Genomic DNA, 27,186 nt, shown 5'->3' with positions numbered 1-27,186 from the left:
TGAAGACCTTTAGTTTCATGATTCTATGTCTATTTTGTCATTCACTAACTGTAAAGAAATACCTAAATCCACAAACCCAATCCCTCCGACATGAGAAAACCAGAACACCACAATTATGCGAGAAAACATATACAATCAGAACCTCAATCAGTCATCGCAGTCCCATCATCATTTACAGAATCAACAGAGATCCAAGCAGACCCGATACAAGCACCATGCCCAAGCTTGCAGTAATCTTGAAGGCATCAGACTGAGCAGCGCCGGTAGACGCAGCGTCGTCTGAGCCCGTACTGGAGCTACTTCCGGTCTCCTCAGAGTCATCACTCTCGGTCGTCTGAGGCTTGAAGGGCTTGACGGCGCGTGTGCTTCCTGAAGAGCCAGCCTCCTCAGTCTCAGTGTCGGAGGGGACACCAGAGTCAGTGATCAGCACTTCATCGTGGGTCTTAGTAGCCTTCGACTTGCGTCCGGCACCTGTTGCAGAAGGCTCATCTCCAGCGGGCTTATCAGCCTGAGCCGCACCTGTGTTGTCAGGCGCGGCGTTCCCAGCAGGAGAAGCACCGACGGGCTTCGACTCGTCAGCAGGCTTGGGCTTATCTCCAGCATCGCCGCCAGTACCCTCGGCAGGCTTGGCAGGCTTCTGAACTGCAGGGGGCGCTGGAGGGGCCGTGGTGGGAACCTGAAGCTTGCCATCCGAGACTTGGCTGACAGGAGGAGCAGTAATGATAGGGATCTCCATGTCATCACAAGGCGTCGTGCGAACCTGAACCTGTCCGTCGCCAATCTGGCACATGGGAACAGCAATCGTGGTAGGAACCTCCCTCGTTGTGCCATCGGAAACGACAGTTACAACGGTTGTGGCGACAATACTGCTTCCCACGATTCTCTTCTTGGGGGCGGACTTGGCATTCTTACTCTTGCCACAAGGCATGACGCCGAACTCAACAGGTTCACATTGCTCAGCCCAGTTGCGGTCATAGAGGTTGTAGAAGTCACCAGACTGGCATTGCCAGAAGATTGCGGAGGACCCGAAGGCGAGGGTACCGTTGGAACAGACTGAGAAACCGGATGTGTAGATTGCGCCAGCTTGAACGGGCTTGTCGAATTGGAATTGGTAGCTTTCGGAGATGTAACCAGTTCGTCCTTGAGCGTCCTTGAGAACGCCATCTTTGAGGTTCAAGACTAGAACGCCCTCACCATTGCATGATCGCTGTTGTTTGTTAGTCAAGGATCACGGTTGGGAGTATGATCTTGCTTACCTCGGTGACATCGCGCTTCTCGTTTCCAGGCTTGAAGATTGTGACTTCGAATTGGCCGTCATATGAGGTGGTACAACCCTTGGGGGCTTTACCCTTGGGGGCAATATCTTCTGTGACTGCTTGGGGAACGGCAAAGGCTGTGGCTGCCAGAGCCAAAAGAGCCAGCGATGTTCTCATCTTGGAGTCGAAGTATGTGATAAAGAAATACAGAAGACTTTTTTTGTCGAGATAGACGAAAGATGTCTTGGTTTCTGTCTTGTTGGTAGTGATGATGAGTCTTCAATCGAGAGAAGCAGCCTGCTTGATATACATGGCGCTGTACTCCACTCATCCTGCCTGGAACGCTATAACAAAGAGGTTGCGCATCTTCGTATGGATACTGCATTATTCACACGTCAACCCGTGTGGCTGGGAAGTCCAGAATTACGGTTTTCAATAATTTTATAACCATTAAAACGCTTTGTCGGCAGTCATACATACCAGTTGTCCAGCTTTTCAGCGCTTTGCTGTGGCGGAAAAGCACTAGCAAAGCAGGGAGAGTCGTATTGCCAGGGTCTCGTTCACGAGCGTGGTTGGCAAGGTGCTGAGTAAAAGTGTTGAAACGCGCTAAACTAAAGAGAAAACTTTACGCGCTGGAATTTTAGTGTATCGATTTGAATGGCAGCGTGTTTAAGGGAGGCGAGATGGGTTGGCAGGAATGGATGAGGAACTAGAAGAGCTCAATGTCTCACTTTGAGATGGGTCCAGGGATCGAATCGATTGAGCCCTGCAGTGCCATAAGGGAGTATGCAGTTCAATATTATATGGTGAATATTGTTATGGAATTAATTGATTTGTTATAAACCTTGTTCTCGATGCTCTGGCGCCCTTTCTTGCTAGATAGCCAACAGCCTGCCTCTTCACCATCTTGTTGAGTCTTGCACCAGTGATTCATTACGCTGCAAGTACACAATTGATGTTCAAGCATATCCCTGAGCTTTCTTCTGCCTAACGTCAATTCACCTCGTGATCTAGGCTTCCTGACTGCCGATTTCCGAATTGAATAGCGTGATGACTCTCGATCAACAGGAGGACGCAAGGGAGTGGCGCTGAGACATGATCGACCCTTGCGCCAGGGGCCAGCACGGCTCCCAATGATCTTACAAGTCCTTTCAGAAATGTGGCTGGCAATAAATTAGAATACCTGAACTGATCGGGGAAATCGGAAAGCTGAAGATTCTGGACTATATGCGGCTACGCCGTTGGTCCCTCCGTCATATGAACTAGAGACGGCTCCGATATACAGCTGAGTTTTCTGCCAACTCTTTAAATGATGTCAGCTTGCCATGGTTTGCCATTTGTCTCACTCTGCTACGGCCAGGCTGAAGATTTTCTAAAACCAGGCCCCTGACTAACATCTGTTGTGTGACAAAGAGATGAGCTATCAGACTGAATTAATCCCCCCAGTCTTCGCTCTTCACTCTGTCCCATGCTCCTTCTCTAATATCTTGCACAAAGTCCTCATCAGTAGTTGGGGATCCGTTTGATGAGGCGAGTGAGCCGTATCAAGCTCAAAAACAGGGACAGGTCGACCTCCGTTCTCTTCCAGTCGCGAGATGAACTGCCTCTGAGCTGGTTCGGGAACGAGCACATCCTTCTTAGTAACGATATAGCTGGATGAAATGAATTCGTGGAAGCCATCATATGTCTGCTCATCGCCGAAGATCCTAACTGCCTGATAAATCTTGGAAGCATCCTGAGCTAGTGGCAAGCCTTCCTCCTTTGTGAGATCGCTATAGAAGCACATGGCTGTTTCTTCATCGCATACAAGGTAGTCGCCCTTCGCAGTTACAATTAGTTCAGACAGAATCACATATCAAAGTCTCACGTACCTCGCGGCGGGGATAGCGCCCTGAGTTGGCTTCATATAACCCCCGAGTACTTTTGCCAGGAGGTGCAAAGATCGCAGCCAAGAAGACCATGCGAGTTATCCCACCTCCAAGGCCAGCCTTTTCTCGCTCTTTGCGACTCAAGCCGCGAGTCGCTTCAGTTCCTACCATCCCGCCATATGAATGCATAAGCATGACAACATCTTTTCGTCGGTCAATTTGTTTGTTCAGAACTGACTGAGCCACTTTTACATCATCGGCCAGACCTGGCGCAGGATCAATCTTTTCTTCATGGGAAGACTGGAGAGGAACAACTTCGACAGAATAGCCCTTGTCTTCAACCGGCCGCTGGATGGCCCTCCAGAAGCGAGATAAACTAAAGTTGCCAGGTACGATTACCAGGGCGGGTCTTGCGGCTGCAAGAACAGCAGTCATATTCGAGACGATAGGAAGTTTAAGGAAGTTCAAATGGTCGCAATGAGATATCATCCAAGTCTATGAGGGATAAAGATAAAGTCCAGTTGATGGTAGGACTTATTATTGAAGGATTCTATGCCCGAGCTTATGTCAGATTTCAGGTTTCAAGGTAAGGGGGCCAAGTTACTAGCAAGTCATGTACTTGCTTCCCTAACCACGATTGATTAATAGTTAAAGCTCATGAAGTTCGAGACATCTAGTCAATGTACCAAAAAGTCGCAATTCACTTCAGTTTTAATATACATATAGCCTCAATAAAGATAATTCTCCATGTGCGGGTTTCTGTATAGCCAGAGGGTCTTGACAACAATTACTGACACGTCCTGCTATTATATCACGTTTCTTAAACACAGGCATGCTACTTGGTATCTAGTTTTTGTTAGTGAAAAGGGCAATAGCTATTATAAAAAGATATAAAAGAGAATTAGGCTAAAGTAAGTTATATTTACAAAGCATTAATAAACAGTTAAAGTTAACAGTTGAATAGGATTAATAGAGTGCAAAAAGCTGGTTTAGAAAACATTTATTTAGCTGCCTAGCTGACACTTTTCTTATCCTAATAATATAGCTTAACATTATATAACTTCGCTCTTCGATAGGACAGTTCTCAAAAAATACAGAAGAGTGTGATAATAGTGGAGTCTAACCACCGACGTTGGACGAACAGGGAATCGAACCCTGGACCACTCCCAGAGGTGTATCTTCCAGAGGAGAGAACATGCTAAGGGAGTATTATACCACTAAACCATTCGCCCGGGATTGCTTTATGATTGGTTGAGTGTCGGCACACAGAATGATATACATATACTATGATATTTGAGTCTGTAGGGTTTGTTAGTGTATTTCCACTTCTAACTCCAATCTGCAATAGGGTAGACTGACTGAGTCAGATAATACTTCAACATACTAGAACCACAATAGCAGAAAATGCTTTTAAAAATAGATTAGGAAACTACTATTATAAAAGGACTTTATAAAATTATAGAGATGAACCCTAATATAATTATCGGCGATGGAGAGCGATTGAAAAGATTCGGGACAAGGTCCGAGGCTGCGGGGTTACGGATCCGAAAGCCGAATTTGAGTCTTCACGAATCTAATTGCTTACTTATAAATACCATAATGGATAGGTATAAGCCACCCTCTCTACAGATCTCCGGTACATGTCTGCATCTGAAATCTGATTCAAATTCGATATGACATCTCCACGGATTGGCTGGATCGGTAGCTACATTTATCACTCACCAGTCCCAACAGAGAACTGACAATCAGACAGGCCTGGGGTCAATGGGACTCGCCATGGCAACAAACCTCCAGAAACACTTAAAGTCAACAGGCGCCCCCAATCTTCTTTACTATAACCGAACTATCTCTCGCGGTGATTCTCTCAAGAGCCTTGCCGCTCAACCTGCTCCTTCAGCCACAGACCTCGTGACAAGTTGCGACATCATTTTCCTATCTCTCAGCGACGATTCGGCTCTTGAGTCAACCCTCGATTTAATTATTGACTTCGAGGGTCCTGAACAGCTCGCTGGAAAAGTGATTGCGGATACGTCAACCGTTCATCCGGACTCTTCGGCCAAAGCTCAAGCTCGTTTGAATGAGAAGGGCGCCAAATTCATCGCCTCCCCCGTCTTTGGTGCAAGCCCTGTTGCGGCGCAGGGAAAGCTTCTATGGATAGTTGCTGGACCTGACGATGCCGTGGAAAAGATTAATCCATACTTGGAGGGAGTCATGGGAAGAGGTGTGATTCGAGTTGGCGAAGATGTGAGACTGTCGAGTAAGATGAAAACAGCAGGGTAAGGGCTCTCATCTGATATCTAAGCATAGCTAATGACAAGACAGAAATTTTATTACGGCTGGTATGATGGAAGTCGTAGCGGAGGCACATATCCTAGCAGAAAAGTCTGGCCTTGGAAGTAAGAGTCTCGAAGCTCTCATTGAACAACAATACGGACCTCTGGCACTTTCCATGTCTCAACGACTTACTACCGGTGCTTACATGCCAGCGAGAGGCGACCGGCCTTGGTCGGACTTGAATCTAGCAATTAAAGATGTAGGTCATGGAATCACCCTTGCGGAACAATCTGGAGTGAGATTGGAGGTCGCCGAAGTTGCCATCAAACATCTGAAGGATGCAAAACAGTTCTCTGAAGCTGAGGGAAGGCCCCTTGATTCTTCTTCCATGTATGGAATACTTAGAAAGGAGGCTGGATTATCCTTTGAAACGGATCTAGTTAAGGAACGAGACGAGAAGAAGTCAAGAGTGAAATATAACTGACACCAGTCTGTTATCATTAATCGGTGCAACTGGTGCACGAAATTGCTATACCAATAACCCTGAAAGAGTGCTTCGCTTCGTATTTTGCTATTCATACCATCATTATCTATCCAGCATCACATTACTACTCATAATGCAGCTTTGCCTCTAGACTCAAAAGGCATCATCAATACCAAGAGTCCAGCTGCTATGAATAATGCGCCACTTGTATATACAGGGGCAGATGTTTTCAAATTTGCAAAAATAGCAATGATAGGCTGCGGAAGTCAGTATTGGGCTGTAACAGGACTCGAGGGTGAACTTACTGCCATGATGCCAAAGATTCTGTTACAGGAAGCACACAGCGCGTTGCCTGTTCCACGGTGAGGCGTGGGGAATAACTCTGGCGTGAAGGAGTACAAAACCGCGTACATGATATTGCTGAAGAAGTTGAAAGCGCATTGCCATCCAAGCAAAGCATCGCTTGTCGTAGCAGTCGTGGAGCAGTAGAGAAACACGCCGGTGAGTATGGTACTGAGTGACAACGTACCCTTTCGTCCCAGCCGTGGTAACTCAACGAGCCATCCTCCCAGAAGTGCACCAGGTACACCAAGAACAGCAATGATGAGACTGTTTCGGTATGTGAGGTATGTGCTTCCATCGCCAAAGTCGGCACCCTTGGTCGCCTGGATATACGGAATGAAAGCGTTATAGAGGGGGTATCCAAGACCGATGAGTGCCCAAACTGCCATGATCAATCCCGTACTGAGGCCGAGCTTTCTCGTGACGAAGAGCGCCTTGACATGCGACAGGTCGACCTTCTCCAGATATCGCTTCAACGCGGCGCTGGTATCTGTCTGGGCAACGTAACCTTCGGGTTCACAAGCCTTCAGATCCTCGAGACTGAGCGTTGACGTCTTTCCATTCTTCTTGGCCACGGTGTGCACAACCCTAACAGCCTCTTCATCGCGACCCTTGCTCATGAGATACTTGGGTGACTCGTAGATCTTGAACAGAACAAAGCGAACAAGGAACATGAGAAGTGTTAGTCCACCAACAGTAATGGTAAAATATCGCCATCCCATGTTATCCTTTCGTCGACAGACTGTATCTTGTTCGCATGTATAGTTACCCAAAAGTGGCCATGCGATGAGTGTACCGATGACTTGTGCAATGGCCCAGTCAATGGAGAGAATTGTGAGGAGGTATTGATGAGATGCCGGTAGAAACTCGAGAAAAATGGCCGAGTCAACTGGTAAATTCCCACCAACACCAAAAGACCACAATGCGTCGAAAATGCCAATGGCTGCGAAATTGGGGGCGCTGGCTGAAATGAGGCCCCAAATTGCCGTGAGACCAAGAGTGATGTTGAATGCCCATTTTCGCCCAACTGGCAGAATTAATGATCAGTCTAATAAGGGAACTGGCGGGAGGGACGACTTACAAATATCACACCCGAATCCCCAAAAAATTGCACCTCCAAGAAGACCAATGTTCTGCGCCAGCGTGAGATATGGCGGATTGTTTACACTGAACTCATTGGCGACAGGTGTAAGAATAAGCGACGTGACGATAGGCCAGAGATTATCGCTAGCCCAGCCAAAGCCTATGACGACGAAAAGCTCCCACTGATACCGCCCCATGCCGAGATCTTGAATCTGACATGACAACGTTAACGCCCTCCCGATCAATAACATGAGTGAAGAAAACGAAACAAAACTTACAGCACGGTTCAAGATACGAGCTTTCGCCTCATAAACAGGATCCAAACCCCCCCTGGGAATAATTGCTTCGTCATCAGCAGCGTCGACAAGGCTATTCCTCCTCCCATCGTTATTAATCGCCCCATAGGCTTTGCGCTCTTCTTCCTTATCAGCCATGGTGTAAGAGGCAGAATCGCGGGGTTGAGATTTCAAGAGACGACCAGCCTCTGAATTTTCAGCTGGCGGCATCGTTATGTTATATTATACGAAAGGGTTAGGTGATCGTCAGTGGCTTGATATTGAGAAGGAATAAAAACAGGACAAAAGAACTCCCCGGGGGTTGCGAAGTCGCGGGGTTTGATGGTGCAATTTGGGTGCTAATCCACTCTTGTCTCGGTGGGTGCGCGGGGGGCTCGCGTGCCACCTTCGGTGATCTACGGTTCTTGTGACAGGGGTTGTCGTGATGGTGCTTATTTTATGGCGTCACTTGTTGGAGTCATCGATTTGATGTGAGTAAGCATTGTATGATCTCGTTCTGATCTTGAAGCGATGGAATGATCAAGAAGGACTGTATAAATATTTTAAAGCAAAAGTCAGGGAGCATTTACTACCTCCATAATTCCCCGGATCCCGAGATTCGTGGTTGTGTTGATCTTCCAGTGCAGATCGGTTGATCCGTCACACCAAACACTGTCTTTCAAGGCCGGACTCCCCGACCCGTTAAAGCCACTGAAAGTATCCAAGTTTATCGAGATGACCTTCCACACGAGGAAATACCTACACATTACAAGATTTCAGAAAGATATCACATTGGGTCTGCTATGATAGGGTCATCCTGATACTGGCGTAACCCCAGCTTTTCAGCCGCCGCACATCCCGGTCAATTTTCCTGTTCAGCATGACCACTGGGCGTGGGGTTGGTGATGGTGATGAGGACACGAAAACGTAACCGGGTTTAGGTAGTCAGAGGGTATTGACTAGGATGAGGACCTTTGAGTTTTTGTTTGAGCTAGTCCCATTTTATTAATGGCCTTCTCTTTTATATCTTCTCCTTAGCCGTTGAATCGCGATTGAGCTTCAACGTACCTATGCTAAATTGATCCCCCGGATGAGCTCCGACGACCCCCACGTATCAGCACATCCTCCCCGCTGAGCACAACGATTGCAGGAACTGTTCCCATTCAATAACCGGCCACAAAAGCCCGAGTCCCATATTTTATCAATTGTTCGTCAATATCGTCCGAGGACCTCCCCATCATTTGTCAGCAGCTGCGTCTCGAGAACTTCTCCGATGATGGCCTGCAGCTTCTCGGGATAAGACAACCAATAGGTCCAAGAGAAAGCGATTGTTATTACATTGATGATTACGCGCTGAGCCCAAGTCATCGCATAGGTTTATACCGTCGTCGGCCAAATTGACTAAGCACGACTTATATAAAGTTGTTCTCGAATCAGTCACTGTGTCAAGGTGAAGGTGAACCATTGCAACTCCTGTTGAGAGTGATTTGGGTGCTGCCATGAGATCAAAAGAACAAATCTGTCTTGCGTTTTACGTCTTCCAATCGATGGCTTTATTTCAAGGCCCTTATTGGCGTATGAGTTCCCAATTGGTGAGTCTGCATACTTGGAGTCAGCTGAGTCTCGAGCGGCTGAAACCAGCCTGATCAGGCTCTCGCATGTCAGCATTGAACCTAAGCAAACTTCCCCAATCAACTCATCAAGCTTATGTCTATAATGCCTCCAGCTACGCCCCGTCATCCAAAGAGTCGCGACGATTTCGAGATCGCTATTATATGTGCTCTGACTCTAGAGGCCGATGCCGTCATTGCCTCTTTTGATCACCATTGGGATGAAGATAGCGGCCTCTCCTTGGGAAAAGCACGGGGCGACCCAAACTCATACTCAACAGGTGTCATCGGATGTCACAATGTGGTGCTTGCCCACCTTCCCGGCATGGGAAAGATTGCAGGACACATCGCTTCTTTCTGTCGCATGAGTTTTCCCAACATCAGCCTTGCACTTATCGTTGGAATCTGTGGTGGGGCGCCTTTGTATGAAGACACACCAATCTTTCTTGGTGATGTCATTATCAGCACTGGCGTTGTGCAGTATGACTTTGGTCGTCGATTCCCAGACCGGTTTGAGATGAAGGACACATTAGGCGAGAGCTTGGGAAGACCAAACCTGGAGATTAGGAGTCTCTTAGCCAAACTCACCACAGCACGGCAAAGGGAAAAGTTGAGAAGGGCCACTCGTGACCTCATCGCCCTTGTGCCTAACGCATATCCTGGACGTTCCAAGGATGTATTATTTCCGGCAAGTTACCGTCATAAGCACCAAGACTCCCGAGAATGCTCTGTCTGTACCTCTTGCTCCACTGATGCTGACGCCGTCTGCTCAGAGTCTCTGAGGGCGACCTGCGAAGAGCTTGGGTGCGATAGGAAACAGACCATACGTCAGATTCCAGGTAACACAGACGAAATGGAGCCAAGCTTGAGTATACACTTTGGAACATTCGCCTCTGGAGATACTGTGATGAAGTCTGGAAAAGACAGGGACCAACTCATACGACAGAAGAAAGTAGTAGGCTTCGAGATGGAGAGCGCTGGAGTTTGGGAGGTGTTTCCTTCCATTGTAATCAAGAGTGTTTGCGATTACGCCGATAGCCATAAGAACAAGGACTGGCAAGCCTATAGCGCTTTGTGTGCTGCATCTTGTACTAAGGCATTTCTTGAATATTGGAACTCTACAAAACAGTAAGTATCTCTATATTGCTGTCGGTTCCAAGGCTGAAATATTCTTCCAGAAGTCTTGATGGAGGAGCCGAGGTAAAGGAACTTCGAAAGCATATTCTGGAAAGTCTGCACTCTCCAGAAATAAATCAAAGTAGATCTATCGTCGCCTCAGAGACCGCTTCCACACTAGAGTGGATATTTGGTGTTTCCCGCGCTAGGAGGTTTGACTACCTGTCATCAGATGATGGAAGATCGGACAACGACTCGGCAGAAGCCACGAATGGGTCGATAGGACAAGACTCAGATCCAGGAGAACACAGCGACGAAGTTGATGACCCTTTTGATTTTGATAAAAGACGACCTCATGGTCTCAAGCCCCAGAACGACTACAAAGATTTGCATGAAGATGAAACTTTGGAGCCTTCTCTTACAGAAAACCAAGGGGGCGAGGGCCGCGGTGGCTCGCACATGCCCAGGCGCCCAGAGTTGACCACTATCTTGGAAGACGGCAGTGTTGCTAGAAGCATGGCCATTAAAAGCATTTCTTTTGAGAGAGCACCGCCGCGCTGGAACACCCCTGGCTGGCTAGACAAGAAGCTCACCACGGAGGGCTTTTGTCTGGACTTGAGCGTCCGTGGAGCTAATACTCTAGATGCAATGTTGGACAACGACGAGAACATCAAGCTTGGACTTATCAAGCTCGATATCAACGCCCGTTCCAAGTATTTCGCTGAAGGCTCTTCGCGCGTCGCGGCGTATGCTCGCCCAGCGGCAACCACGAGCAAATTCGTTCTCAAGTCATTCAAACACACTGAACATGGAATAGCCAATCTGATTGAGGAAGTGCGAATGCAAGCACTCTGCAAAGCATTTGCGCTAGAGTTCAACGGGCTTATCAAGTCTTCGCAGCCGATTGATTTTATAACTGCTCTTTGTCTTCAGGACATGTCTCGCGGATCTAAATCAGACGACAATCTATTGCTGGAGCCGTTCATTGAGGGCAATTATGTCAAGTACAATAGTAACGGGGCTTATGTATTGGAAGACGACAGTAATCCATTCAATGAGATTGCGCAAGCCTTCTCGCATTTTACCTTTGAGCGCTCCTGGGGCCATTTTCTTGTCACGGATCTTCAAGGTTTTGACAACACCTTCATTGATCCTGCAATCCAGACCAAGGATCCTGAACGCTTTCAACTGAGTCAAACGAATCTCGGTGACAGTGGGTTCAAGTTCTTCTTTGCCCTCCACGAATGCAAGACGACATGCCGTCAGTTGGGGCTTCTGACGAACAAGGAAATGCTTATATCTGGCAAATTCACTTTCAAAGCAAAATGGCAGCCTATGAACCCGACAGTTTGCTGCTCCAACAAACTATGTTTAAAGATTATCCGGCCTCCAACAGCTAACAAATCGTCCGACTATCCTGAGCATAACTGGTGCGATGAGTGTTTCCCGCAGCTGAAGCTTAGTGAGGTAAAAGTCGCATGTGGAGGATCAAAACATAATTTCCATGTTTCTAAATTTTATCATGAGAGTCAAGGCGAGAAGACGCCAACTGTGTGTGAAGAGCATATGGAGACGGATACGACTGCTACCAGTGTTACTGGGGGTGGTAGACTCCCAAGTCGACGGAGAAGAAAGAGATATTAGGTTAATTATGGTAGAGGTAGACTTCCGGGTGATTTATCCAAGGATAGTGACACATTGATCCAATTGAGCGTCATTGACGTGATGCTACACCAAGATACCCATCCGTTAAATATGACCACGGTTGCATCCGCCTCCACAGCGTAAACAACCATTACAGCTCACCATGTTGGCCATTTCATAACAGCGCGGTGCAGTCTTGGTGATAAACATCTCCCCAGTAGAGTCTCTGTAGCAAGAAAGTCGGCGCTCGGAGTTGAAGGCCCGGACCATCTCAGGTGCAACACGTCGGACGAAGTCAGATTCAACCCACGATGCTTCAGATGCGCGGTATCCTGTCCAATGAATCCAATGTTCCTCTCGTTCTCCACCGTTCGGGAGATATAAAACGCGATAGCCGAGAATACAAAATACGTGACGCTTTCCTATGCCTGTAGCATACTCTCGACTTCCAGAGAGGCGCCAGAAATTGATGACGGCTGGCTCGTTGATCCTTTGTACGTTCTCCTCTCTGAGTATGATGGGTTGCATGTTGGGAAACCTGACTTCGAGGTAGACTGTGTCTGGCTCTTCAACATAGAAGTTGAGGATTCCGAGATCAGATGCAGCCTGGGTGTTCGGAAAAGGAAGAAGATTATGACCTGGAATCGTTTGACGAGTGACATTGAGAATCTCTTCATCTGCATTTGTGGACATAAGTGACGGCCATCGTGTACCAGGTCTCAAGAATGAGTTCCCAATAGAAGAGCTGAAGCGTGGGAAGTAGTCTTCTGCTGGGTCATCAGTCTCCATCGGTTGAGATGAGGACTCCGTTCGAAGAGATGGGTTGCTCGAGATCCGGGGAAGGTGTTGATCTAGAGGAGACACAACCGATTCGCGACGACGAAAACCTGATATCCTGATTAATTTTGTTGAAACTCTAGACATTGGGTAAATTACTTACCTTGTGAAGCTACAGAGAAGTCCCATTGCGCAAGAGTCGCCCTGATAGCATCGGGTGACATCGTGCCAGTAGCGATGGGTATGGAGACTGGGATGAGGAAATGTTAGAGAGGCAACAACTCCAGTGTACAGGATAACCCACGGAGAAGAGAGTGCAGTTGGGGACTTGGCGCCAGAAAGTAGGACCCTTAAAACATTAGTAGGAAAGGGAAGATGCTCCTCGTGAGTTTCCATCATTGGTTAATCATGGCAGCATGCACATGCAACAGACTGATACTTATGGCCCAAGCTGCTCGTGCAACAGTTTAAACTGCATTCTCAGCAATTTTCATGAGTCCTTTATTGTCATTGATGCAGAAACTACGGTAAGAACAGCGCTAAAGGTGGAATGCCAAACATTTGTTGATGTATATGTAGACTACTTTTCATCCCGTAGCGCAAAGCCTCATGTGACAGCACATCGATGCGAGAGTTTGTTAGACCACCAAAACGGCTAGCCTTGTCCTATCTCTTGTGCTTTAGAGATCCTCAGATATTCCGGCCCGGGATTCCGTCTCGGGTTGAACCGCTGCAAGACCGCGTCGGCCATTCATTCTTTGGGAAAGATTGGTGATCTCTTTTTCACAAGACGCGACTTCATCCTTAGCTGCTTCGTACCGAGCACGAGCATGATCAAGGCGCACCCGGATATCCTTGAGATTCCTCTTCCTCTGCCTGGTCTCCCGGTTGCGATGACGAGAATGTCTCTTGCGGGCGGACTGTTTTGTTGAGGTAGTTGCCTTAGCGCAGGGAGCTTTGCAGGGGCAAGGATGGTCAGTGTTTGAAATCTGACAGTCCAGATTGGTGACTAACTACTGTTGCGTGCTCCTTTGTTTGTCTTGAGCATGACGTTTGGGTGGCTGTACATGCTCGCTTGCTCATTATCGGGAGTATTGACAGGGTAAAGGCGCTTGGGCAGAATATTGTGCCGCTCCGGGCGAGAGAGGCATTTACCCATGATCGCTGATTACTTGTGTCCGTTTGTCTCTTATACTCGAAACTGTGTATTAATTAGAATACAAAAGCCAAAGGGGAGTGATCTCTTGACGGTTGAGACTGGAGTATGCCCTCGCAAGGTCGAAACTCACACCCCATCTTTAGGTATGACTGCCAACGCGTCAAATACGCGTTGTAGCAATCTAGGCAAGGTTAAATTGGAGCCCTTCTCGTATGATTCCATCATTTCTGCTGTCGTTGTTTGAAGCCCCCCGAAACCTGTGTCTGGCCGCGGCAAGCTGCATAGATGGCCCACATTGAGCCGATATTTGAATATTTCCTTTAACAACTGAGATGACTTCCGCTACCATTCTCATATCATGATAAATATCTAGTTCTTGAAGATAGGCTTCATTGTTCCCGCCTGTTTTGTTACATGGTAGTAGTTAATCCAGTAATCAATAGCGGAGCAACCATACGCTACCTCTTCAGTGGCCGACATGTTGAAAGCTCCAGTGCACATCCCATAATCAGGGATGTCACGGCACCTTGCGTAAGTAAATGCATCATAGACCGCTGTCTATACCACAAGCCATACGAACGGCGGCGTCTGTCTTCAAGTTTGGCTGTGCCCCATCAACGCCTCCACTTGTGACCTTGTGTAACTCTAACCCGTATCTGTCCGGCTGAGTACCTTAAATCCGTCTGTGCTACATGCATAAGAAATCCAAGAGAAATTAACCTCAAGGATACAAAAGAGTTCTTGGCGTCCAGTGTTGAGCGTTGATATCCGCCCCCGTTATTCAATATCTCGACCACATCGGGCAGAAAAGATACAAGACATACAACAAGTATCAATCAACTTCAAGTATCTTTACAGTCGAAAATACAACCCAAGTCCTATGAGTGCCCTGTACAGGCCATCGGCAATGTCTACAATCCAGGCCGCTATGGCCCAGCTTTTACCAGCCGAACGGCAGGCTTGTGAAGGCAAAGAGTTGTTATCGCTCAACGCCGCAATCAGCCGAACGCTTCTTACTATCGAAACGGATTGTCAACTAGCTCGCGACCTACGCAAGACTCAGATACGCATCCGCCGTCATATCCTTGCCAGTCTCGTTGAGGAGGATACAGCAGATACAGCTCAAGGACCGAATCAACATGAAACGTCTCTCAAGGATATTTTGCCTCCTCCCGACACCATCCTTCCCAGCATCGAGCAGGAACTACACTATGACCATGCCAGACTATCCACGCCTACAGTTGGTGGTACACCTGACGAAACGCCTGAACGAAAGAGATGTCCAACTCCACCAATCTCAGACGGCACAAGTGACGAATTTCCGATGGGAAAGAAGCGACCCGCTGACAACGAATTCGGGTCTGTCGCTAAGCGCCCTAGAACATGGCTCAGTACAATTACTAGAGGGCTTTTCGCTTGAGTCTGGTGTATTTGCACGAGCTTTAAGTCAGCCGAGTTGGGTCCAAGGCCAGCGTTTTCGATGTCTCATAACTTTGTATATTTTCTTAGTTGAAGTACATTATGAGTAGGATATGGAACGGGAAATCGAGAATTGGTATTAGAAATCCACCAACGAGTCATATACGATGTGCACTGGAGTGGGATTGGAATACAGACACAGTGGGTAGGCTGGTACATTGGTAGTTTGCTTTCAAGACATTCCGCCCCTAATAAATTGAATCCTATGAACGAGCGATGGAGTTTGCTATTGTGATCGAAGCTGTCCCTCTCATCCTTGGTATAAAACGCCAGAAAGCCACATGGCCATTCAGCTATGCCCAGTCGCTCCTTCAGCAGCTGGAAGCATTTGCATCTCCGCGTCCGCCACTTCTTCTCGATGTCTCGCTCGATAGAAGTTCCTGAAAACATCAATAACCGTAAAAGTCAACGTCACAATACCAACGAGCAAGGTCGCCAACTGGTCCCTCTCACTGACCCTGATTCCCAAATCCGGTATCGTAGTACTGCGGTCTTGGTGAATCATCAACATCAATGGCACAACCAGCATACCCGCACAAAAGATACAGCCTCCTAGAGCTTTTAGAGCTTCAACCGCGTCTTTGTAGTTCTTCTCAATCGTTGACCAAACCAGCATGATGATGCCAGTAAGAAATGTTAGGCCGATGAACGCGGTAAATAGGTAGATGACGGTTAAGATCACGGGTAACATCGCCTCGTGGAGGGCGATGAAGAAGCTGGTTCCTATGTCACCGAGACTGAAGTGGAATATTGTGAGCATCAGTGAGATATAGCCATAAGCTACATTTACCACCCAGCGCGCTGATGGCTTTGGCTTCCAATTCCGTGCATAGTCGGTATCAATCATGAACCCAATGATAAGAATGAGAAAAAAGGGTGTTGCGGAATAGCATATAGTCAGCGGCCCGGTGATATCGACGACACGCTGGCCCAATATCACCGTATCGGGCGGAATATGATTCAGATCAAGCTGCGTGGTATTGAAAGGACCAAACAGGTCAAGGTTGACCTCTGGATTGCGCAAGCAAAAGATAGCCAGTGCGCGTTTTCCCATTCCCAGCATCTTCATTGATTGCACAGCCAAATCTGTCGCGGCAAATACAGGATATGCCAGAGCTCCCAGGAGATCATTTGAAAGACCTGGCTTCTTAGGTCCATCCTCATCCGCTAGACAAAATGCCCAACTAGCGAGAACAGAAACGAGAAGCATGTACCAACAGTAAATGGTGCCGGGGCCGTACAGACCTGTCGCGTTGCTGTAGAACTCGGGGTTGTATGGGAAGAGTCGGCCCGTGTCTTGACGGATGAGGCCATCTGTAATTTGTAGTTCTGGATGAGAGTAGTTGCACAAAGAACTCATTATGCGATAGCCGAACAGGAAATCATCAGATTTCGTGAATGTCAAAGAAAGATGCGAATCCTTTTCCTCTGTAAATGTGTGTTTTCAACGCCCTGAATGCCTCGTTGGGCTGAGCTGAGCCAGGGGGTTGAAAATGCCTCGAAGTTGTTAGCGCCGTGGCTGTTCAGGGCGCGGGCATGCACCTCAGTGGCATGGGTGTGTAGATGTTGTGAGATGTAGTGGAGGCTTTAAGTCAAAGACCACTGATTTACTATTACCTGGTATTACTGTATGTTAGCTATAGTATATAAGAACTCTCCTTATTACCCAAATTCACAAGCTGCTACCTCAGCGCATTAGCTTACTCAACTCAGCTCAGCTGCCAGGGATACTGCTCAACCGCCACTGATGTCTCGCTTCCACAAGCCCCGCTATGCCTTGACTTCTCACTCAAGCCTTCATTATTTCTGTTGTTTCCAGCATTGAACTCAACATCACTCCTGTGCTCCTCGAGAACAAACTCCGTAGTATTCCTCCTTCGGCCAATGATTATAGAATTAATTTTCGAGACGAGCGGTTTGAAAGTAGGGATACACGCGCAGGCCAGCGCTGAAGTGACCTCTGCCAAAGCCCAGAGCTGCGGCCTGACAATATCCCATGTAATAAATGACCACGTTTCCACCCATTTTATCCGTACGATAGCAAGCGCGATTGAACTTTACCAAAGGTCAACAAACATTAAATCTGAGTTGAGATAAACTTACAAGCATCCGAGTCCAAAGACGGCTGAAAGAGCGATCTTCTGGGATAGACGGAGGTTGAGCCTCCAAATAACCGGCAGTGGCAAGATAGCTACCACGAGATCGGTCAAGATATTAATTCCAGCGCAAACATACGCAAGCTCTAGCCGATTCGTGACGCACTTCATTCTAAGATCGCGGTTCCAGACGGCCTCGAGAGGGGCGCACTGAAGAAAGAATATCAGAACTTGACAGATATTCCAGAGTACGACCACCATTATAGCCCCGAGGTATGCGGATCGCCAGTAGGACAGCGTTACGATCTTGCAGTAAAGAAGAAGAAACGTCATCTTGGCCCAGAATAGTCCTTCTTTATAGAAGAATGCAGCGATGTATGTGCACTTATACTGTTAGATGGACCTCCGAAAGACAAGGATGTAATCGAACCTTGTAAAACGGCGTGGTCTTGTTCTCTGGCAGGGTTCCAGTAGGGTCGTTTAGGCCGAGTGGTACAACTATAAATATTATGATTATGATTTTAAAATCCCGGCCATAACTTACGTGTGAGTATACAAGATCCCATTCCTACTATACACAACTGAAGTTCAAGCTGTTAGCAATGCTCCATTCTAGCGTGTCCGCCAACCTACCAGAGCCATGACAGCAGCAGCATCATCCCAATACGAAAACCCAATAATACAGCGACACCAAAATCGAAGGGCAACAAACAAAAGCGACACACAAAGAGCAAAACATACAACCAATATTACCATGACAAGATGGGTATGAGACGACTTTGCAGCTTCTTGTTCGGTTATAGCCATGTTGGACGAGGAACCGGTAATTAACAATGCCGAGAACATGAATTTCACCCTTGGAGGGGTCATTACTATACAACTTGTAAGTGAAGTCATTTATAGTCCAAGACAGCCACTCCTCTTCTGGCGTTTTGCTTTCCAAGGGACCTGAATCGGTCAGTGACTGCTGGAATGTAAGTGCCACTTACACGACGGCTAATTCCCAGTCTTGGTCAAGATCTACCAGAGATCCAGGGACAAAGCCTCCTCGAATAGAATAATATAGCTAAATGGAGTATCACGTCGCTGATACTCTGTGAGGCCAAGACTTGTTACGTCGACGCTGTTGAAAATTGACTTGACCAGGGGAAAGAAAACCTAAGATTTTGGCCCTAACCTAAGTAATAAAAGCATTTAGAAGTCAAGGGTACTCTTTCCTGAATTCATTTTGATATCTTCTTTTCAAGTCTTATACTTTCTTGCTCCCAGAGGCTTAGGCGAAGCAAACCAGCGTGTTGGATTCGCCGAGTGGCATTAACCGCAACTTGAGGGCAGATCCATTCCATACCGACCCATGTCCACTAACGTCACTAATCCATTCGGGCTTTCAAGCGTCGGGATAGTGAGGAAAGGCGACAGGTGAGGCTCAAGATCTTCTGCCTAAATGTCCAAGCACAAACGTTTGCAGTAGGATCCATGGATCCTACGATTATCGATACATCTAGAACAAGCGATCTTCTATCTGCGAAAGCCACACAGCTCCTTGGCATGCGATATTCTAGCTAAATGCGTTCGAGGACTGCGACATTGCGAAATCACAATTCGTCACCCTGCACCCACTGACAAAACACAGCCACCGATGCTGAATTCCAGACCGAAGCGGTGGAATAATTGCCCGGCCAGTTAGTCTTCTGCTTCAGCTCCTCCAAAATGGTGTCGGTGGCTGATACCAACCATCGTCTTATTGGCTACACTTTCACAACGCGAAATACGAGCGCTGGGCAATGTGATACTCCAGGCATCCGCAATTACAGGGGCCATCATTGGATGAGGGCTGGCTTGCCATTTTGAAGCTCAATGCATATATCAACGGCTCTCGCAACGATCTACATCAAAATTCATAATAATCAGTCTTGGGCCAACTATCCACCAGCATGGCAACTACCAAAAAACAAAGATTCCAGACGTTGTTCAGAGATGATGCATCAGATGATAACAATAAAATCGAACTCTTCTCCCCCCTCGAGTCTCAGCAACAGACCGAGATCACAGCATTCAACACTATCTCTCAATCCAATGTCGTTCCTCTGAGAAAGCTGAAACAATGGCCTCGAGCTGTCATATGCCCTGCCTGTCGAGAACTCTCTCTGACCCGAGTTGAGCGCAAAATCTGTGGCGGTACACAGTGAGTATAAACCCCGAAACAGGTATGCTGATGGACGCTAACTTAGACCTATCAGTGCCATGGCTGCATTGATGTTTGCATGCACTATCGTTGGGGGCCCTCTTTCGTATATCGGGAATCAGTGGAAAAATACTGAGCATTACTGTTGCAGATGTAACCGCAGACTGGTGACCTGGCACTTCAGCTCTGGGACTGAGATTCATGTTTGGTGAACGATATCATTGTATCGAGAATAGATGATTTATTGAGAGCATGTCCAGTTGCGTTTTAGCCTTGCAAATAGCTCTACAGCAGTTGATCTCTTATCCAGAGCTCAAATCCCATAGCCTCTTGAACTCGCTCTCCCTCTTCAGTAGCTCCCTTGGGTTATCCCACTCGATTACCCTTCCTCCCCCCATCACAGCAACTCGATCAAAATCCACAACAGCACCCAACCGATGTGCAATAGCGATGACCGTGCATCCCACGAACTCCTCTTGGACCACCTGTCGGATCAGTTGCTCGGACTTGGCGTCGACGTTGCTACTCGCCTCGTCAAGAAATATTATCTTCTTGCTGGCTAGTATCGCTCTGGCAAGGCAAAGAAGTTGGCGTTGACCTTGCGATAGTCGCTCGATATCAAGGATGCTGTCCAAGCCTCCAAGCTTCTCTACAGCCTCTTTCATCCTAAGGCGATGAAGAACAGCGAGAATCCTCTCTTCAGCCTGCTCACCGCGAGGCACCAGATTATCGCGAACAGTAGTCTTCTTCATGAAGAACGGATGCTGAGGTACGACTGCCACAGAGGCTCGTACAGTTTGTCGCGGAAGTGTAGTGATGTCAATGCCGTCAAACTTGATGCTAGAATTGGAGTCAACCTCCAACATCCGGAGAAGACAGGCCATCAAAGAGCTTTTGCCACTGCCACTGCGTCCAACTACACCGACCTTGAAGCCTGCAGCGATATCCAGACTGACGTCGTGGAGTACTGGCTCACCCGAAGCGGTATATGCAGCAGTCAACTTGTCAATCTGCACATGGCCATGAGGAGGCCAGCTCTCGGGTGGAGTAACAACCTCGTCCGGAAGATTCTCACTGTCAGTTGTGGTGCAGAACTCTTTAGTACGACTAACAGCACCCAAAGAAGTCTCTAATTGTGTATAATTTTTGATGAGTTGCGTGAGATACTGCGAAAAAGATGTCACATTGAGAAGGGCCATTGCCACAAACTTCGGCTCGAAGTTGTCTCGAAGCTTCACAATGAGAACCATCAGGATTGTAGCCAGCGCTGCAACTGCAAGGTCAAGGACAACAGCTAGCCAGCGCTGAATACTGAAGAGGAGATAGTATGGACGCTGAGATGCGTCGAGGAACTGAAAGTGTTGTTCCTCGAACTCCTTCACCCAGCCGAAGGATCTGACACTGGATAAACCTTGAAGGGTATCAAGGAATTGCGTGAATAGTGGTGAGTTTGCTTGTAGCTCGAGGATTCGGATCTGGCGAGAAGTTCGAAGGTAGAATCTCTGAAGCACTGGCGCAATTGTCAGTGCATGGCAAAAAAAGGGGAGCCAGGAGCGAAACTTACACCAGCAGAAGAAAGCAAGAGGGGGCAGCGTGGCCACAAAGTATCCAGAGAACACGCACATCAGTATAACAGACATGATAGTGACGCTGGTGTCAATGGCCAGGTCAATCAATGCAAACGGAAGCTCGGTGTCTATGACGGACATGTCACGGCTGAAGCGGTTTGTTGTGACGCCAACATCCATCCTCGAGAAGAATGACAATGGAGCATTCATAACTGTCCGAAGTAGCCGGGCATGCAGAACTTCGCTGCTCAAAGGTACCATGATAACAAGGTAATGCACAGCTGCACCCATGATACCAATTATTGCAAGTCCAGCTAGCATCGCGTAGAGTCCAAGGTAGAAGTTGTTGACGCTTTGTTGAGTAATAACAGAATGACCAGTCCAGAAACTTAGCAATAGCTCAGTCATCTTGTGGGCCGCGCCGAACAAGATTGTGAGTGTCACTAACAACAGGACATGCCACTTGGGTACTGTGTTGAAATAGTAACCATAAGTAGCAAGTTCTCCCAGTGCTCGGTTAGCAGATTCAGTCTCTTCTTCTGGTCCTTGAGGTGCTGAAGTCGATTTGTCGTTGGCTTTCGAGGAGTCGCCGTCTCCCTTGGCAGTCCCGTTCTGCCGAAGATGTAAACCACGGAAGTAATCAGTGTCGTTCTTGAGTTGCTCAAATGTGCCTTGATGTTGAACTGTGCCATGTTCGCCTAGAGCAACTACGTGGTCTGCATATGCCAGCCGATGAACTATGGGATGTTAGTATGTTTCACTTCGACCTGGCTGAAGCTGAACTCACTGGCGTTGGTTACACAAACAACAGTCGTGCCAAGCTCTCTTAGCAACCCTGCTTCTGAAAAGAGCATCCTATAAATATGCTCCTCTGTCGAAGAATCCTGTCCCGAAAAGACATCGTCGAGAATAAGCACTCCTGCCATTGAGTAAATGGCCCTTGCAAGTGCAAGTCTCTGGTTCTGGCCACCGCTGAGAGAAACACCACCGCTACCCGCTTTCGTGGCATCCTTGTCAGGCATCTCACCAATGTCCTGCTCCAGCCCACATGCATGTACAACTCTATCATACCAATCTTTGTGATAAGTGGATATGCCGAGGATGTTCTGTCGAATTGTCAAGTTCTGAATCCATGGCTTCTGGTCAACAAATGCTATTCGTCGAGCATCCGTGTATACAAATCCCTTGTACGGTTGTAGCTCGCCAAGTAAGGCCTTCATGAGAGTGCTTTTGCCAGACCCAACACTGCCAATCACAAAGGTGAAGTGGGATTTACGGATAGGAAAAGAAATATTGCGGAGAACCGGGGCTTCAGCCTTGGACCATCCGAAGCTAGCGTCTGAAACGATCATGAGAGGCTGGCCAGCTGCCACTGATGATTCGTTGGAGCGGTCGAGTAGCTCAATCGAAGCTTGGCCCTGAGTAACAGCATTTGGCCCGAAGCTTTGGGTGTTTTGTTGGCCTGGGCTATCGCGGACACTGAGAGGTAAGCGGTGATCCTTGCAGCTATCCGATAGCAGAAAGCCCTGCATTCGATCAAAGCATGCAAGCGATGCCTTCATTCCAGGGATCGTTCGTATGAGAGTGGACATAGGATTTGACAAAAGATAGATAAGTGAAAGAGAAGTATATGCCGAAGCGGTACTCAAAGGGTTGCCTGTCTCTTGCGATATGACGACGTAGGTCGCAAATGTAGCGAGAGGAGCTATGGCCTCCATGGTATTTTCTAGGGGGTTAAGTTAGCGATACACCGTATTTCCAGAAGTAAATCGTAGACCTACGGAAGAAGACTCGCCAACACATGAGTTTACGGAACTTCTTGGACAGGTCCAATTCTCTGACACGCAGACTCTGGACCATGTTGTTGAGAACATCCGTCAGGCCAAGCATCTTCACTTCCTGCAATCGCGGTCAGTAACTCGGACCAAGCATCTTTGAATTGAGCACTTACTTTCATTGAACCCAGCATCGAGGCAGTAACATCGATGCGCGTCTGGATACCACGAACCCACCGCTTTTGGGCGTTCGCGATATACTTAGCGATCATCAGGATGCCAGTTGTCGAGACTAATCCCGTGTTAGAAGTGAAGTTACTATTACTAGAGAAGTCAAACCTATTGCCACAACCATAGGGGCCAGAAATGCCATGCCAAGCTGTCTGTATAGGAGATATAAAGCCACTGCGCACTCGATAGGCGAGGCCCACATCTCGTGTATGCTTGCGAAGTTTAAGCAGATGTTTTCGGTATCGGCAGACATCAGTGTTACAGCGACTGCAAGAAGTTAGCTATGGATCTTGCCTAAGAACCGTTTTCTCTTACTTGATTCGTCAAAAGCCGTGATGCTCAAATCGAGGGTCTTGTTATATACCAGGCTGATCAAGCTACCCCTGACGGCGGTGACAAACCTAGATAATTAGTGTTGGCTTCTTAATCAGCAGGAGTTTGGTCTCACTGATAGGTCATATGCCAGTAGAATGCGTTAGCGATCTTTATAATGTCAGTCTGGATTCTACAAGAGCAATGGGCGAGACACGAACCGCCAGTCCAATGAAGACGCAACACCAGGCTCCCGTAAGACCCCATCCAATGGCTTTATCTTCATCCAGGTTACTCGCAAATCCAATTGTTCTCTGAATTAGAAAGGGTTGCGCGTATTTGAAAGCCATCAAGCAAATACGTGATGATATTCCAAGGAGAAAGACTCTTCTAGACGACCAGATCGTCGACCAAAAGAGAGCGCTACTCTTTATTTTCTTTGCTGGAATTTCTATCAGCTTGACATGCCGCGTAGATGCATTGTGAACTCACCGGTGCGCCATGACTTCTCAGCTTGTGCGAATAATCTCTTCCCCAACAGACTGTTTTCGATGGCATACCTGCTATCGTATTAGTTTGACCAGTATTCTAGTAGACGAAACAACATACAAATCCCGTTCAGTCAAAAGGCTGGAGAATCCTAAATTCATCAGAGGGTTGATCCACCAGAAGACACTACGGCCTAGTACACCGCTCGTCGTCTCTGGTGATAGATCGCGGTACTGGACTCTCAGTATGGACCTCTTTTCCCATGCTTCAGATATGAGAATGAGAGCTTTCGCGCTGGTTGCTGCCGTGAACAGCCTCGCAACTGCGTGCGCTCCTTCGAGAAGCCAAAGCGTTCTTGATATAGCGCAATCGAAAAGGGCTGTAAAAAGTAGATAGACGTTGATGATTGTTGAAGGCCTCACGGAGCGTGTATGCTCGACGTAAGACAGCAAGGCCAACAACAGGCCGTTCACAAACACAAGAGCCGCTGCAGCGATTTGAGGTTTAGATGTAGGCAGAGGTCCAACCGTCCAGTATGTCAATACCACGAGCTGCAGTCCAGTATAGAGGGTGATCAGACCCTGATGTATCGTCAGCATCATCTTGACTACGGCCTTAGGGCACTAACCAATTTGATAAGAAGACGCGAATTCTCAACAATTTTTCGTGGCTCCCTCTTCAGCCATAGTAGTCTTTGCGGGACAAGAATCAAGAACAAGGCAGATGGGACAATCGATAGCACAACATTCTCAAATAAGACAGTAAAATCAAATCTTCCCGAGGCTGAGGGACCGAAATCAGTTTCGGGCAGAACGTTTAGTGAAGAATTAGCATCCATAGCGCTTGTGGCTGAGTTATTTGTACATCTTGTCGACGGGAAAAGTAGATTCATATCATCATCTTATAAATAAGGTAACTTGGTTATGCCAGTGTGAGACCCAATGACGAATTGACCTGAATCAGTTGGTGCTTACGTGGGTGACTACGTTTTAATGCACTATCAACTGCGGGGAAAGGAGTTGATTGGGTGGTCAGCCAAGCGATAGGACAAACTCACGCCGTCTTACAGGGAGAAATAGGGAATGATAGACTTAACCGTGTTTGTGATGCAGACCAGATAGATATTTCATGTAACCAATATTTAAATCAAACGAAATTTGGTGTACCCCTTCAGTAGGAGATGGATCCTGACTATTGACATTCTATGAGCTCCAAATTCTTGTTCTCGGGACAATAACAGTCAAGTTCTATTCTCGGTCAGGGCAAACCCAGTAAGCTACACATAGTCTCTGTCATGGTGAATTACAATCTCTCCTCACAAATGGCAATCGAATTTTGGGTAAGTTGGGTCGGAATATGAGCATATTCCGTTCCTCGGGTTTGATTTGGCGGAATAAGAAGCTAATAAGCGCGTCAAGCTTACAAAAGTTCCTCACCATGCATCTGTTGTCGTCACCACCTTACGAAATCTTTCACCGAATCGCGACAGCTCCAATCAGTCAAACCGGGTTTAGCTCAACAACAGCCAACGTCAATTTCTTCAAATTCGTAATCTTACAACTTGGTATATCCTTCAACCTCGCTTTTCTCCGTAAAAACACATTTGAGCTCCGCAGTCGCTATTTTCTAATTTCTTCAACACGTAACCATTTTACTCCTTGACAAGGACAGCTCTGTATCGAACCTTGCCCTCCTTCAAGTCGTGTAGAGCCTTCTCAATCCCCTCTTCGTTCAGAGGGTATGTCATAATGGTGGGCTTGATGTTCTTCCTGGCAGCAAAATCAAGAAGCTTGCGAAGGCTATCGCGAGAGCTGACCAGAGAGCCCTGAACGCGAATGCCCTTGAGGGAGAGCGAGGTCAGGGGCACGGGAGTAGACTCTAGAGCGGCAGTAAGAGGGTAGATGACACCATCGGTATCAACAAGAGGAACGAGGCTATGATTGTTAGTTGTGACGAATCAAATGCTGGTGCGGTGTACGTACCTGCTGTAGTCGACATTTGCGCTACCGCAGAGAAGCAAGTGCTTAACGGGCTTGAAGTTCTCGGGAGCCTCGTCTCCAGACTTGAAAACAATAAATTCAGAGGCGCCATAGTCAAGGGCCTCCTGTCTCTTAGACTCGGAGGAAGAGAAGACAACGACGTGAGCACCCTTGGCAGCAGCTAGCTTGATAGCAAGATGGCCCAGGCCACCAATGCCCATAACACCAACTCTATCTTGAGAGCGAAGCCCATACTTGGTCAGAACTGTGTAGACAGTTGCTCCCGCGCAGAGAAGAGGGGCGGCATCAGCGGAGTCGTATCCATCGGGAATAGGAGCAACGGTCTTAGAGTCCCAGACAGCGCCGTAGGAGAAGGAGCCGTTGTCAGTGTCAGAGAAACCATAGATCTGGCGCTCACGGCAGTACTGGTCAAGGTCTGCAGCAGGGTCAGTACTGTTATTTCCTAGAACTCTCCGATTTCTTACCTGTGCAGCAGTTGTCGCAAGAGCCGCAGATCTGATGTGTGTATCCGAATCCAACTCTGTCGCCAACCTTGACGTTCTTCACTGACGATCCAACCTCACGAATAACACCAACGCCCTCGTGACCAAGGACAATTCCACTGGGCTGGTAGAGCTTATCCGTTCCACAAACACCAGAGTGTGTTGTCTCAATGAAGACCTCGTGGTTCTGGAGTTCACGCTCGACGGTGTCAGAGACAATCTTTCCCTCGGGGGTTCCTCGGAAGACCCTGTAAGAGACCATTGTTGCGATGCTATGTATGTAGGGTTATAGAGATGTAGAGATAGAGTTTTGTGTAAAGATGGGGTATATGGTTCGATTCGAAGGGGGCTTCTGGGCTGGTCTTTATATAGAAAACGGCTGGCGATAGCTACGGTTACATAGGGCTATCGGACCGGCCGGGGCAGTCTTCCTCATCGAGTTGGCCGACCACGCGAAGCACGGATTGTGGGTTTGACTTTGGAATGAGCCTGAAGAAAGAGACCGAAGTGGGGATGTGAAAGCTTCTTTTTGCCTTGATATCGGGGTTAGTGAAGAGTCCGTCATTATGGACATTTTGGCATTCCAGGTTTTGCATGTTTTGGGATGTTTATTTCCGGTGAGACTGATCCAGTATCTTCTCCAGCACCCAGCTTTTGATGCTTCTCTTTTGTTGCACATTC

The 27,186-nt window shown here is 47.7% G+C and overlaps 13 protein-coding genes and 1 non-coding gene across 14 annotated transcripts; 4 read left to right on the top strand and 10 right to left on the bottom strand.

Moving 5' to 3' along the window:
* Positions 1 to 172: 172 nt before the first annotated feature.
* On the bottom strand, positions 173 to 1,433 carry FPRO_11978 (uncharacterized protein; the record flags this gene model as incomplete). Its single annotated transcript, XM_031221511.1, has 2 exons — positions 173 to 1,207; positions 1,257 to 1,433. 2 exons carry the CDS (start codon positions 1,431 to 1,433, stop codon positions 173 to 175), a joined length of 1,212 nt encoding a protein of 403 aa, XP_031087063.1.
* Positions 1,434 to 2,712: 1,279 nt separating this feature from the next.
* FPRO_11977 (uncharacterized protein) lies at positions 2,713 to 3,559 on the bottom strand (the record flags this gene model as incomplete). The annotated part of the gene is made up of 2 exons (XM_031221510.1): positions 2,713 to 3,075; positions 3,128 to 3,559. The coding sequence occupies 2 exons, from the start codon at positions 3,557 to 3,559 to the stop codon at positions 2,713 to 2,715; spliced, it is 795 nt and encodes a 264-aa protein (XP_031087062.1).
* A 698-nt stretch (positions 3,560 to 4,257) lies between these two features.
* On the bottom strand, positions 4,258 to 4,356 carry tRNA. The gene is made up of 2 exons: positions 4,321 to 4,356; positions 4,258 to 4,293 (listed from the first exon to the last, which is right to left on the bottom strand). It is a non-coding gene; the product is annotated as a tRNA-Ala (tRNA).
* A 544-nt stretch (positions 4,357 to 4,900) lies between these two features.
* FPRO_11976 (uncharacterized protein) lies at positions 4,901 to 5,882 on the top strand (the record flags this gene model as incomplete). The annotated part of the gene is made up of 2 exons (XM_031221509.1): positions 4,901 to 5,400; positions 5,447 to 5,882. 2 exons carry the CDS (start codon positions 4,901 to 4,903, stop codon positions 5,880 to 5,882), a joined length of 936 nt encoding a protein of 311 aa, XP_031087061.1.
* Positions 5,883 to 6,010: 128 nt separating this feature from the next.
* FPRO_11975 (uncharacterized protein) lies at positions 6,011 to 7,813 on the bottom strand (the record flags this gene model as incomplete). The annotated part of the gene is made up of 4 exons (XM_031221508.1): positions 6,011 to 6,139; positions 6,188 to 7,251; positions 7,306 to 7,519; positions 7,586 to 7,813. The coding sequence occupies 4 exons, from the start codon at positions 7,811 to 7,813 to the stop codon at positions 6,011 to 6,013; spliced, it is 1,635 nt and encodes a 544-aa protein (XP_031087060.1).
* A 1,485-nt stretch (positions 7,814 to 9,298) lies between these two features.
* FPRO_11974 (uncharacterized protein) lies at positions 9,299 to 11,952 on the top strand (the record flags this gene model as incomplete). The annotated part of the gene is made up of 2 exons (XM_031221507.1): positions 9,299 to 10,320; positions 10,371 to 11,952. The coding sequence occupies 2 exons, from the start codon at positions 9,299 to 9,301 to the stop codon at positions 11,950 to 11,952; spliced, it is 2,604 nt and encodes an 867-aa protein (XP_031087059.1).
* Positions 11,953 to 12,057: 105 nt separating this feature from the next.
* FPRO_11973 (uncharacterized protein) lies at positions 12,058 to 12,953 on the bottom strand (the record flags this gene model as incomplete). The annotated part of the gene is made up of 2 exons (XM_031221506.1): positions 12,058 to 12,839; positions 12,893 to 12,953. The coding sequence occupies 2 exons, from the start codon at positions 12,951 to 12,953 to the stop codon at positions 12,058 to 12,060; spliced, it is 843 nt and encodes a 280-aa protein (XP_031087058.1).
* A 456-nt stretch (positions 12,954 to 13,409) lies between these two features.
* Positions 13,410 to 13,888, bottom strand: FPRO_11972 (uncharacterized protein; the record flags this gene model as incomplete). Its single annotated transcript, XM_031221505.1, has 2 exons — positions 13,410 to 13,684; positions 13,744 to 13,888. The coding sequence occupies 2 exons, from the start codon at positions 13,886 to 13,888 to the stop codon at positions 13,410 to 13,412; spliced, it is 420 nt and encodes a 139-aa protein (XP_031087057.1).
* Positions 13,889 to 14,795: 907 nt separating this feature from the next.
* On the top strand, positions 14,796 to 15,308 carry FPRO_11971 (uncharacterized protein; the record flags this gene model as incomplete). The annotated part of the gene is made up of 1 exon (XM_031221504.1): positions 14,796 to 15,308. The coding sequence occupies one exon, from the start codon at positions 14,796 to 14,798 to the stop codon at positions 15,306 to 15,308; it is 513 nt and encodes a 170-aa protein (XP_031087056.1).
* A 348-nt stretch (positions 15,309 to 15,656) lies between these two features.
* On the bottom strand, positions 15,657 to 16,727 carry FPRO_11970 (uncharacterized protein; the record flags this gene model as incomplete). Its single annotated transcript, XM_031221502.1, has 1 exon — positions 15,657 to 16,727. The coding sequence occupies one exon, from the start codon at positions 16,725 to 16,727 to the stop codon at positions 15,657 to 15,659; it is 1,071 nt and encodes a 356-aa protein (XP_031087055.1).
* Positions 16,728 to 17,076: 349 nt separating this feature from the next.
* Positions 17,077 to 18,270, bottom strand: FPRO_11969 (uncharacterized protein; the record flags this gene model as incomplete). Its single annotated transcript, XM_031221501.1, has 5 exons — positions 17,077 to 17,422; positions 17,471 to 17,847; positions 17,894 to 17,961; positions 18,008 to 18,044; positions 18,097 to 18,270. The coding sequence occupies 5 exons, from the start codon at positions 18,268 to 18,270 to the stop codon at positions 17,077 to 17,079; spliced, it is 1,002 nt and encodes a 333-aa protein (XP_031087054.1).
* Positions 18,271 to 19,397: 1,127 nt separating this feature from the next.
* On the top strand, positions 19,398 to 19,860 carry FPRO_11968 (uncharacterized protein; the record flags this gene model as incomplete). Its single annotated transcript, XM_031221500.1, has 2 exons — positions 19,398 to 19,648; positions 19,704 to 19,860. The coding sequence occupies 2 exons, from the start codon at positions 19,398 to 19,400 to the stop codon at positions 19,858 to 19,860; spliced, it is 408 nt and encodes a 135-aa protein (XP_031087053.1).
* A 90-nt stretch (positions 19,861 to 19,950) lies between these two features.
* Positions 19,951 to 24,861, bottom strand: FPRO_11967 (uncharacterized protein; the record flags this gene model as incomplete). Its single annotated transcript, XM_031221499.1, has 12 exons — positions 19,951 to 21,158; positions 21,213 to 21,953; positions 22,004 to 22,942; positions 22,998 to 23,115; positions 23,168 to 23,283; positions 23,331 to 23,489; positions 23,538 to 23,623; positions 23,671 to 23,705; positions 23,756 to 23,976; positions 24,027 to 24,094; positions 24,144 to 24,604; positions 24,652 to 24,861. The coding sequence occupies 12 exons, from the start codon at positions 24,859 to 24,861 to the stop codon at positions 19,951 to 19,953; spliced, it is 4,362 nt and encodes a 1,453-aa protein (XP_031087052.1).
* An 813-nt stretch (positions 24,862 to 25,674) lies between these two features.
* FPRO_11966 (uncharacterized protein) lies at positions 25,675 to 26,767 on the bottom strand (the record flags this gene model as incomplete). The annotated part of the gene is made up of 3 exons (XM_031221498.1): positions 25,675 to 25,957; positions 26,006 to 26,438; positions 26,488 to 26,767. 3 exons carry the CDS (start codon positions 26,765 to 26,767, stop codon positions 25,675 to 25,677), a joined length of 996 nt encoding a protein of 331 aa, XP_031087051.1.
* Positions 26,768 to 27,186: the final 419 nt, after the last annotated feature.

This window comes from Fusarium proliferatum (genome assembly GCF_900067095.1).
Source record: "Fusarium proliferatum ET1 genome assembly, contig: FPRO_scaffold010, whole genome shotgun sequence".
NCBI classification, from domain to species: Eukaryota; Fungi; Ascomycota; class Sordariomycetes; order Hypocreales; family Nectriaceae; genus Fusarium; species Fusarium proliferatum.
This window is presented reverse-complemented; position numbering and strand designations above follow the sequence as displayed.